The sequence below is a fragment of the Nuphar pumila genome, chromosome 5 (assembly GCF_984573655.1).
Source record: "Nuphar pumila chromosome 5, dmNupPumi1.hap1.1, whole genome shotgun sequence".
Taxonomy (NCBI): domain Eukaryota; kingdom Viridiplantae; phylum Streptophyta; class Magnoliopsida; order Nymphaeales; family Nymphaeaceae; genus Nuphar; species Nuphar pumila.
In genome coordinates this window covers 105,040,501-105,052,331 of record NC_143253.1, presented here as the reverse complement: position 1 = coordinate 105,052,331, position 11,831 = coordinate 105,040,501, and the positions used below count along the sequence as shown (strand labels likewise).

The following is an 11,831-nucleotide window of genomic DNA, read 5'->3' as shown; positions in this document are numbered from 1 at the left end:
TAAAGATAAAAACTTTACCAAGTCCGCTTCATGTGATCATGCCATCTTAACTTTACTTAACAAATTAATCCAAATTTTAGAAATACCATAATCTCATTGCGATGTTTTCATGTACTGGTGAAGAACATGATGTTTCTCTAAGAGATCAATATGATTTTTTTTATGGCGATTTGGACACGATAAAAAAAGAGTTTTTTGCTTGTTTTTCTTTAATCTGATGATACAGATGTGTTCTACATGCTTGATTTTTGTAAGAATCATTTATTGGATAGTACAATTCCGTTATTTAGGTTTTCGTAAGGTCTAAAAATCAATGTTGTAAGATTTTCTTAAATACTCAAAACTTGAAAAATCATGATCCAAATGTTATTTTCTAGCAAATTGACTATATGCTGAACACCCGTTTGCTCGCAGTGGGCTCGAAAAGTGGTAAGCAGCTAACACTTTTCCATTAAAAAAAACCTTTTTACAATTTTATATTTTCATACATGCCGATATTTATTCGGTGGTTTTATGGAGGAAAACAAACCTTTTCAATCTCTCGAGATGATTCCCAAGAACATGATTTTTGACATTGATCCGATCATCCGAACCTGGATATGGATTTGGAAACGAGTAACTCAGGTCCGGTTGGACACCACAAAGATGGACCCAAATCACATCCGACCCGATGAGAGCCCTAGATTCTGCCCTTGTTGGGGGTGCGTGACCGCTCTTCTTCGCCTCTCACCACCGGAACGCGGGCGAGGGTATAAAAGGCGAAAGTGCGCGACTGGTCGGGGGAGTCCTCTGCCCCTCTCTCTATCTGTGTGTGTGGTTCTGCGGCCGATCGCCCAGACCCCACAGGCGAGAAGAAGCGAACGAGCTAGGGTTTGTACTGTCCTTCCTCCACAGAGAAAGTGATAGAGAGGGTTTTCCTCTAAGGTTTCGAAAATTTCCGTGCATCGACGGGGGAGAGATAATTGAATTCTCCCGGGTTAAAACTTAAGACGCGCAAGGTTTTTCTCAAAGACCTTTCCTCTATCTCGTCGATGCTTGATTTCTTCATGTGTTCCCTCTTTTTGTTTTAAGGTTTTCGTTTCTGTGTATGGATGTTGTGCTTTTGGGTTTCTGAGGTTCGTGTTAAAGGGGGGAATCTCGGTTTTGTCTTTTCACTTGTTTTCATACATGCGATTTCCCCCTCTTTTTTATTTATGTATTTATTTTAGTCGGTTTGGGCATTTGCTGACTGTATTGTTTTTTTTTGTGGATTTCGTTTGGGATTTTCGCAACTTTAGGGTTTTCTGATTTTGTGTGGTTCTTTTTAGTTGGTGGTGTGGGTGAAATTTGTTTTTGTTTTTGTTTTTCGGGCAAATGTATGAGACATAAGTTGCGTTTTCCCCTGTAGGTTCGGCGGCCTAGATGGATTTTGACGAGTATGCCTATTTAGAGCAGACTGTTGAGAATCCTGGATTGCCCAAGGCTTCTGGGGACGACGGGGGTGGGCATTCAGGGAAGCGGGAGCGCTCCGAAAAGAGTTCAAAGCACAGGGACGATGGCGACGGGGAGATCAATGAGAGCAGGTCCAAGAGGGAAAGGTCGGACAAGCAGAATGGTGAAAGGAACGAGCATCGGCATTCATCGGCACGCGGGCGCGATCATCTTTCTGAGAGGGGCTCGTCACGTCACCGTGGTTCACCAAGGGGGAGCGAGAAGGACCACCATAAGAGTAGTAGGGATAACAATGAACGTGGGACTCGGGATGGTGAGCGTGAGAGGGAGCGAGACAGGTCGGACAAGGAGAGGGAGCGAGAGCGTGATAGAGCGAGGGAACGGAACCGTGATTATGAAAAGGAAAGGGAGAGGGACCGTGACCCAGATCGAGAACAGGATAGGTCTCGGAGAAGCAGCAGCCGTTCGGGAAGGCATCCAGTCGATCATGACATCGTTATCGAATATGAGATGGAGAGGGGGGGAAGCAGAGACAGGCAGGCGAGAGAAAGAGAAACAGAGAGGGAGAGGGGGGGAAGCGGAGACAGGCAGGCGAGAGAAAGAGAACCAGAAAAGGAGATGGAAAAAGAACGTGAGGTTGAGCTTAGGGACAGAGATAGCAGGTAAATTGTTGTTTTCCTTTGTTACCCGTTTGTGTATGTGGTTCGGAATTTGTATTCGTATTCAATAGGTTGTCATAGAATTGAGATAGTGTTCACCTTATCTGGTTAGAGTTGCTTTCTGTTTTTTTGATCTGATTTAAGTTTTTGAAGACTCTCAGCCTTTGTTCTTGCTAAAACCTTTTCATTTCTCCCTTGGGCATAATTTATTTGTGGTTTCATTGATTTAGAATGCTGTGCTGGTAGAAAGGAAACAACACTTCACATGTTCTCTTGATGTATTATGTAGTCTCTTTTGGATAGTAATTGAAGATGCTAGTTTTTTCAAGATTTATTGACTCTTTGGTTGTGCATGGATTAGGATGACAGAAAATTTAGCATGTTCTTTCTGAACAACCTGTTTCACTGTTGATTGACAAGGTTTAACTTCCCAAGCCTTACTATTCCTTTGCTGGTGTAAATTTGAAATGGCTATGTGAGACACACATACTGATACATACTTATCGGCTACAGATAATTTCTTAGTTTGTTATGTATTGCTGAAATTGTAAATTTCTATTAGATTCTATTGTTGTTTTCTGCACACCCTAAAGCTTTTGTTATTACAATACAGAAGATTTAAAGATAAAAAAGAAGCGGTGGAGCCTGAAGCTGATCCTGAGAGGGACCAGAGGACAGTTTTTGCTTACCAGGTATGTCTCACATGCATAAGATTCATAATCCTTTCTCTTATATCATGACCCATGATCGGGTATGCGTTAAGTCATATTCCACAGGGATTTCCTTTTTTCTTTTTCGCATAATTGGCATGATGCTCTTTGTTTTATCCATTCTTCATTAACATGTGAGATATGGCATGAGGCGGAATATTGCAACTAACTGAACTTATCTAATTTATTGCAGATGCCTTTGAAGGCAACTGAGAGAGATGTTTATGAGTTTTTCTCTAGGGCTGGCAAGGTTAGTGGGATGATGGTGTGCGATTTTTATATGTTTACACTTTTAGATTTATGTATATTTCATAGGTACTATGGTTCTAGGTGCAGTGTCTCCATGTGCATGGTTTCTTATCTAGATTTCATTTGCTGTTTGTAACTTTAGAAGCCATCCATCACTTCTTGTAGTGTAGAAACGTACATGCTTAAAGCATGGGGCAGTTCAAACATGTGAGCAAATCATTGAGATGTATTTGCTTCTTATTGCAGTAAATGCTCCACTGCCTTCAGTGAGGCGTAGTATATTGACTAATTTTGCGGGCATCAACTTTCTTTTTATTTGGTGAGTGCGAAAAATGCTCGTAAAAGTTGGTTGGCAACCCTGCTTAGTGCTAACCACCACTTGGGTGCCAAGCTGTGATAGTGACATAAAGAGTAACCCTGCAAAGTATACTGACTATTTTTGTTCAGTGCCCTTAACAACTTTGTTCATAATTTCCAGGTGAGGGATGTTCGTCTGATAATGGACCGGAATTCTAGGCGTTCAAAAGGAGTTGGGTAAGTATTTTGGTTAATCTGTTTTTTAAAGGTCTGGTTCTTTGTGAGGCCAATTTCCTTCCTAAATATTGTAGGTTCATAACAAGGCAGCAATGTGATTTGCAATCTAATGGCTCCAGTGCACAAGAAGACATTACCAAGCGAGTCTCGATTGAGGCTAACTGGTCCTTGCAACATGAAACAATGCACATTTTTTTCCCCTGTGTTTACATGTGTTTGTGCCCATCCATGTGTCGGTGTCAATAATGGTATAACAATTATTTTTAAATTTAATGTGTTAATAGTGGCAAAATAAAAGCCCATAAATGCAAGGAATATGTAAAATTGTGGAAATCAAATGAAATCCAACTTAACTTATTCTCATTTTAACACAAGATTCTATGATGCTCCTTTTTTACATTTTATTACTAATGGTGATTGGAGTGATTAATCATGGAGCTAGTAATGACATCTGTAAATCTTGTAAGTTGTGTAATGCCTTAATGTGATAGATGCATTCATGCCAACATGAACAGTGTTATTGAGCATGTTTGCCTTGGGGCATGAATGTGTGCACCACAAGCATTGGAGATGCACTTGTCCTCAGTGATACACGTTTCCACGAGTAGTGCAGTCAGCTGAGGTTAGTGGGGGATCAGAACAACTGGTGTTGTTAATGGCTCAAAGATGATATAAGCTTGTGTGCACACATGAGCAGCAGTGTCATTAACCACAGTTGCCTTGGGCATAAATGCATGCACCTCAAGCAATCGAGGTGCATGCCTCATTCTTAAGGTTGCTTTTCATGAGTCACACATGCATTTGAGGTCAATGGGGGTCAGAACTGCCAGTTGAGAGAACTTTTAAATTAAAAAACTAAGAAAAAAAAGGTGCAAGGCCTCAATGGGTGTGCTCAATTAACCCTTGGTGGTTATGGAGGTGAAGGATTGCTACTATAGCGCTTAGCTTTAGCTGCCACTTTCTCTCCTTTCATAACAGAGCTGGACGGTTGACAGTCTCTTGTGTGCAAGGAGATTTAGCAGCTGGAATATTTCTTCCAACGATCCAAGCCCTTCTGTTTACATAACACCTCCCTTTGCTGCAGGCTTTGCTAGTGATGGAGTTTTATGCTGTGTCTGATTGATATGGCTGTGGATGCTGGGATACGATAATTTTTTATGAAGTTTTCAATACGATTAGCATATAAGGGGACACAATAGAGGTGCCAAAGTGGAGTATCCACGTGACAGGTTTTATGGAAGCAAGATGATGGTGAAGGGTGGGGGTGGAGATGAATAATGGTAACTGGTAAGGTGGTTTTGTTAGAGATGGTGATGGTGTTGACAGGGATTTGTAATAGTACTGAAGTGGTGGCATTAGTGGTGATGGGTAAACATGTGGTGGTAGTGGTGGAGATGCATATGTTTGCCTGGAAACTACTAGCATTAATGGCAATGAGGCACAATATAATAGAGGGAGATGCGGACGTAGTCATCCATCTGGTGTCTCCATTAATGTCAGACCAGCAACTCTGGCAAGTAGAGAGAGAGAGAGAGAGGGATTTCAATAAACTTGTATTTATATTAAAACTATCATGAACTTATTCTGACATTGCCTTAGAGGCCGGAAAAGAATATTTTGACTTTCTTATGGTTTTCATTTGTCAGTAAATCTATAAGATATTTGCTAGAAAAACAATATTTTGATGATATTGCAATATTTAAGCTTATTAATATGTAAATGTGATTTGTATGTTATTGTGACAGTAATAACTCAAAGGTTATCTAATGTTGCCTCAAGATTGTGAAAATGATCCATTTTTTTTATTGTTCTTCAAAATTCTTAGTTTTTTTGCCATACTTTCTGGAAGACAGTAAAATCATCTATTCAAGTCTGCCAAAATATTCTCATTGTAGTTGATGAATTTGTAACAATGATATGTTACACACAGTGCATGTAAGTGTATGTCTATATATGTCATTACTCATTAATATCATTATCAAAGTAGCTTTTGCAAAGGTAATTTTATTGTGGAAGTTTCTATTTGAAAAGCTTAAATTTCCTTGAAAAATAAATTTCACCATTTGTAGTTTTATGGTTTTTTCAGTTTATCATCATATTTTGCAGTTTTTCCTCCAGAAATCCTTTAAAAATGGGATAAATCGAGAAAGAAATAAAGCTGTGTAATTGTGGTTGATACAGAGGATGCTTTGTGTGGACAATCCTTTGTTAGGCTTCAGCTCATGGCATCAAAACTCAACTGCTGTGGTTAATTTTTTCATGCATTGCTCTGCATGAGTGCAATGAAACACATGCATAGTGGTGTCTGAGCACCATCCAATCTGATGCTTGTATTTCTAAGTTTCTTGATGAGCTTAAGTTTGTAATATTTTCTTCCTAGAATACCTTTTGTTTATATGCATTGGAGTAGAACTCGTCCGACTTTCTGTTACAGGTACATTGAGTTCTACGATGCAATGTCGGTGCCAATGGCAATTGCTCTCTCTGGGCAGCCACTTCTTGGTCAGCCTGTAATGGTTAAACCTTCTGAGGCTGAAAAAAATCTTGTCCAGTCAACTGCATCTGCTGCTGGGGCAGGCGGTCTTGCAGGACCATATTCTGCTGTTGCTCGAAAGCTGTATGTTGGGAACTTACATTTCAATATAACAGAAGATCAACTTCGCCAGGTGCATATGACTAAATTTGTTTACATTTCATCCTTCTTTCTTCTGCTTATCTTTCTTTTCTTGGCTAGCACTTATGTAGTTGATTGTTTTGTGTATTTCTTCAGTTGTATAAACATAACAAGATCTGCCTGATGGTTAGCTGGTCATAATTAAGGCTTCTTCAGGTCTTGCTTTTAGTCTTATTTGCTGAAGATAATATGGTACCATTGTTGTACATGCTTTTGCCATGGAATTATTATCGAAGCTACTTTCTGATGTGATTAGTTGGATGAGTTGCTGTTTATTGTTATTTTTAAAGGTGTTGATATTATATGGTTACTGAAACCAAAAAGTCGGGCAGGCTTAATTGCCAATTCATTTTCATCTCTCTTCATCAATTATTTTTGCAAATTGGTTTACTGTCGCTGTTATAGATATAGGATATAGTTAGAAGCAACAGTTAAATAGCAAATACTATAGTTGATGAACAAAAGTTCTTTTTATTGTATTTGCACCAAGTGGTAACTGAATGAATTTTGCATTGGGTTCTTGTGTTTTCTCATGTGGGTTTACAAATTAACAGTTATTTCAGCTTTTATACATATAATAAAAAAGGAAATGAGTGTAGTTGGAAAATATGTAAGTAGTTAATAATATCTCTGTTACTGCCATGTACATGCTGTAGTTTGGATAAGCTGGTAGTTCTGGACTGCGTTCAATTTACCCCTTGATAGATTTCTTAGTGACACTTGTTTGAAAGGCATAGTGAGTGCAGAATGTTATATCGATATTGTGCACATCTTTATAACCTCTTATTTGTGCTTTCTCTAGTTTATCTTTGTCAGTTTTTGATGATTGTTGGTTTTTATATATTGTGACAATATAATATTTATGGGTGTTTTAATCAAGTTATGACCAGCAACCACTTTTTTCTCCCTAACAGATTATTTTACATGGTAAGAGGGCTAATCTTTGGGAAAATCGCTGTGTTGAGTGATGTATTGGTGATCAAACTTTGCTTGATGCCATTTTTCATATTTGTTTCTTTTCTTTTCTTGATGTTGCCTTTGGTCTGGCACCTGCTGTTCACTGGACTACATGATTAGAAACTTGGAAGAGATTTTTTTCTTTTGTTTATAATAATTGGGGGGCGGGGTGGAAGAGTGTGGGGGAGGGTTGCATTTGTTGTGTGGCGGTGGACAGGCTTTCATTTGATTGAGTAGGATTAAGTATCTTGCTTCATTCTTGGATGGGAGTTTCTTCTAAATTGCCTGTACTCCCATGTGGGACATATCACTTGGGTCTCTAAATCTGCCACTTCAAAAAAAGGCCTTTTTGTTTGGTCCAAGCTCTGTCAGAGGTATTAATCTTTTAAAAATTTGAGACAAAATGAGTTTCTAAGGTAAGACCTGACTTAATGAGGTTTCATATCACGTTACATGAAGGTCGTTATAAGAGAAACACAGAGCTTGCACTTTTTCCTATATATGTACTTGGACGTCCAAGTGTGCTATATAATAATTCACCTACAAATGTACCTATATTCAGTATTCAGATATACTACTTAGATGTCTAAGCATGCTCAATGATTATGAAATAATTTGACAATTAGTTCCCATTTTATATCTGCATATGCATGCCATGTGTGTAGGCAAACGTGTGTATTGGTGGACCTCTTTCAACGTTTTGACATCCTATTCATTGCAAAATTTTATTAAATTATTTTTCTAAATGTTATCTTTGATGTTTTTTCTTGAATTGGTCCTACCTAGGTGGCATTATAAGTTTGTGGTTTGCTTCTCATTAGTATTTTATGTTATTAATTGGAAACTGTGATGATTTTTTGTAGGTATTTGAGGCTTTTGGTCCTGTTGAGCTTGTTCAACTACCCCTTGATTCAGAGACTGGACATTGCAAAGGCTTTGGATTTGTGCAAGTGAGTGGATCTAACTATTTATTTGAACTTTTCCTGTTTCTTGTTGGCCAATTTATTTTTTCCTTTTGGCTCCCTAGTTTGGGCCTGACTCGGTTTTCACTTTTCCTGTTTCATGTTGACTTTTTTTTTCTTCTTTTCTTCTTTGACTTCTGTAGTTTGCTCAATTAGAGCATGCAAAAGCAGCTCAGTGTCTGAATGGAAAGCTCGAGATTGCTGGGAGGACCATCAAGGTGCCTGCTTGTTCATATTTTGTCATTTTGGTGCTGATATCTACTATCAAAATCAATATAAGGAAATAAGAGACAATAAAAAAACAGATGCCTGTTAGAATTTTAATCTCCTATTGGATTATGATTTTCTTTTTTAATATATGTTCTTAGTTTTATCAATATTTTTTTTGAAGATTTTATTGTGGGCATGGCCTTTTTCTACAAAAAAAGGTGGATTTGGCATTTTTATGGATCATGATTTTGTGGATGTAGGTTTCAGCAGTCACAGATCATGTTGGTATACAAGATGTTGGGGCAAATGTTGCTGATTTTGATGATGATGATGGCGGCGGCTTGGTAAGCAATGATGTACTTTAATTTTGAAGATTGAAGTTATATGGTTGATATTATTTGGGCAAATTAGTTGTTATCCTAGATGTTAGTGAACTTTGTGGGCAACTGAATACTTTAGCAATTGACATTGAGACTCATTGTTGATCAGAAATATGTTCTGTCTCCAACTTCTGCAGTTAGAAATGTTGACTAGTAAGTTGGGATATTTTCCATGCTTGTGGTACATTTGGCAGGAATAGCTGTTGAATCATAGCGTGCAATTGGCATAAAACCTTATTCTGAATAGGAGTTTAATTTGTCAAACCAGATATTTTCCTTGCTAGCTCCTATCCTGCCTGGTTCTTTTGCTTGTTTTTTGTGATCGCACATCACTTGTGACTTGTAAACAAAAGCGATTGGGTCTCTATGAAAGCATCAACTTTTTGTCCTCATAGATTTACATAAAGAATTTAGATATGCCCTTTTTATTCTGTTTTAGAATGCATATTATGGGCAATTAAATATGATTACCAATTATTTTATTCTTTCTTCTAGACCTAGTGATTTAATACTCTCTTATCATTACTATTGCAATTATTTCAATAGCAGAAACATCAACGGGGTCCATGATTCAAATTTATGTGAATCCAACAATAGTTTTGGTTGCTATCATTTGGCAGTTTATGCTAAAGTTTGTGTGTTCTGGATGCTGTTTGTTTCCCTTGTTCGTGTCATAAAGCTTGTATTTGAAATGTTCCTTCATTTTACAATTCTATTTTATTTGAAATGTTTGGATGCCAGTTGTGCACCTCTCTTTGTGTGTTCTATAAATCTCTGTTTATGTTGATTTTGCTGCTATTTCATAATTTGCAGAATCTTTATAGAAATATTCTTACGATGAGTCTGAGGTAAACCAATATTTTTGCATATTCTGACAAAACATGATTAGTCTTTAGACTGGTATAATTGTGGCAGCTGAAGTTTTGTCCATCTATATGCTTATGTAACCAACTTGTTGTCATGCATGCAGTCTCTTAATGCTAGTTCAAGAGCCATGCTTATGCAGAAATTGGATCGTACAGGTACCGCTACAAGGTATGCTTCTCTTGTTGTGCTTCATTTCTTCTTTATCTGTTGGATAATCTTCTAACACTCAAAAATATATGCATCTGTTGCAGTATTGTGGGTTCACTGGGAGCTCCCTTGATTAATGGTGTTGCCCCAGTTCAACCTCCTATTCTTCCTATTACTGGGCAGTCTGCTTTGCCAGCCTCTGCAGTTCCTGTTGTGCCACTTCCAGCGGCTGAACCTATAGGCATTCCAAGTGAATGCTTGTTATTGAAGAACATGTTCGATCCAAGCAGTGAGGTCCGTAGTCTATTTGTTTTGTTGTTAATTATGTGTGCAGATAAGCTGACAGCTGAATTAGTTTTGCAGACTGATCCTGAATTTGATTTGGATATTAAAGAGGACGTACAAGAAGAGTGTTCCAATTTTGGTGCCGTGAAACATATCTATGTTGACAAGTGAGTGGTGATCCTGGTTCTCATCCTGTAATGGTCATTTTCTTAGTCTCCTGTATAGATGAGTGCTTATCTCAGTTCTTAGTTGCAACTTCCCGAAAGTTATCACTTCTATTTCCTTTTTTGCTGCTTTATTAAATACTTGAAGCTTTGAATTTTTCATATACCCCATCTCATTTTTTCCTGCTGACCAGTCTAAATCTCTCTCGTGATTCATTTAAAATTTTTGTTATTGCTTTTGCAGGAACAGTTCCGGCCATGTCTATTTGAAGTTTGACAGCGTGGCAGCAGCATCAAAAGCCCAACATGCCATGCATGGCAGGTGGTTTGCAAAAAGGATGATAACAGCAACATTCATGGTAGGTTATCTGCATGTATGTAGTTTATTTGGTTTTGTGAATTTTGTATCCTAGATCAAGAGTTCCATCAGAATTTGAGAGTTGGACCAGTTTTGTTAAGTTGGTTTAAAGAGAAACTGTGTGATCCAATCAGATTTGGGACCTGAGTCAGGTTTCTAGTCAAGTCTGAATAAGCAAGCTTTCTTTTCCCCTCCTAGTTGCTACTTCTGGACTGTGGAAGGACTTGATGCTGCTGAAACACTGGATGTGCCTTGTTTAAGGATGTCAACTCTGGGCTGGTTCCTTGGGGGTTTGTGTAGCTGCATTCGGTAGTTTCTGACATTGGCTTGGTACCACCATAACTGAAACAAAGAGAGGATAAGGTCAGGGGTGCCTTAGATGTCGTTCAACTTGGAAATGAATGACACCCAATAAAAATGTACAGACTGCTCTTTGTGAGCTGTTCATTTTAAACCCCTCCGATGCTGTTCATCCGAAGCATGAACAGCATAGGAAAAATGGTGGGCGTAATGCAATTTAAGGGACGGGAATCCTACCCATAATGGTTTCGATGCTGTTCATCTTAAGATTAAAAGCATCGAAGGGACCCCATCAGGGAGCGGTGCCCCTGGCTTGATTCCCTAGTCATGACCAAGTGGCTTGAGCTTGATATCGTCGTCACTAGATAACAGGAAATTTAACTCATCGTCTGGATTTGATAGTGACTTGCTTTCTTTGCAGCCCCCTCAGCAGTACGATGCGAAATTTAAAGGCAGCATTTAAGTTTTGCATGGAGGAGAGGTTTTGCAGTGATGTTCAAGCGGGCACTCCGTGTTTTTTGTCCCTGAAACTTAGTCAACATTGATGAATTGTACAAGAATCAATGGCAATTAAGACCTACAGGGTATCGGTTGATCAGATGATTTGTACTTGTTGCTTTTAAACCCGTATGTTATTTTGCTGAATATGCTTAAAACTGTTCGAATTGTTGATAAACTTCTTTACTGAGAATGGTTGTTTGTGCAGAGAGAGAGAGAGAGAGAGAGAGAGAGAGAGAGAGAGAGAGAGAGAGATTGCATCTCTGACTGCATCCTCGATTTGGTTCTTTTGCATCAATCTGACTGTTGGGTAAGTTGGGCAAACAGCACGAGAAGCAAACTAGTCTGGACAGTTGGAGAGTTTATGCATTTAGGGGTGTTCATATTTGGAATATTGTCCTGAAGCATGGATTGCTGTTCTTAATAACATGTTGGCATGAAGCATG

General features: G+C 38.5%; 1 protein-coding gene across 2 annotated transcripts; it reads left to right on the top strand.

Annotated features, from left to right (window-relative positions):
- The first annotated feature begins 672 nt into the window (after positions 1-672).
- LOC149837997 (uncharacterized) lies at positions 673-11,563 on the top strand. 2 transcript variants are annotated; one of them, XM_090006308.1, is made up of 14 exons: positions 673-998; positions 1,388-2,093; positions 2,704-2,782; positions 2,994-3,050; positions 3,528-3,583; positions 6,018-6,249; positions 8,078-8,164; positions 8,320-8,394; positions 8,647-8,730; positions 9,737-9,801; positions 9,885-10,074; positions 10,144-10,232; positions 10,474-10,588; positions 11,309-11,563. In XM_090006308.1, exons 2-14 carry the CDS (start codon positions 1,402-1,404, stop codon positions 11,348-11,350), a joined length of 1,863 nt encoding a protein of 620 aa, XP_089862434.1. In that variant the 5' UTR covers positions 673-998; positions 1,388-1,401; the 3' UTR covers positions 11,351-11,563. The 2 variants fall into 2 exon arrangements, with proteins under 2 accessions (XP_089862434.1, XP_089862435.1); XM_090006309.1 differs by having other exon boundaries at positions 754-870.
- The last annotated feature ends 268 nt before the right edge of the window (positions 11,564-11,831 follow it).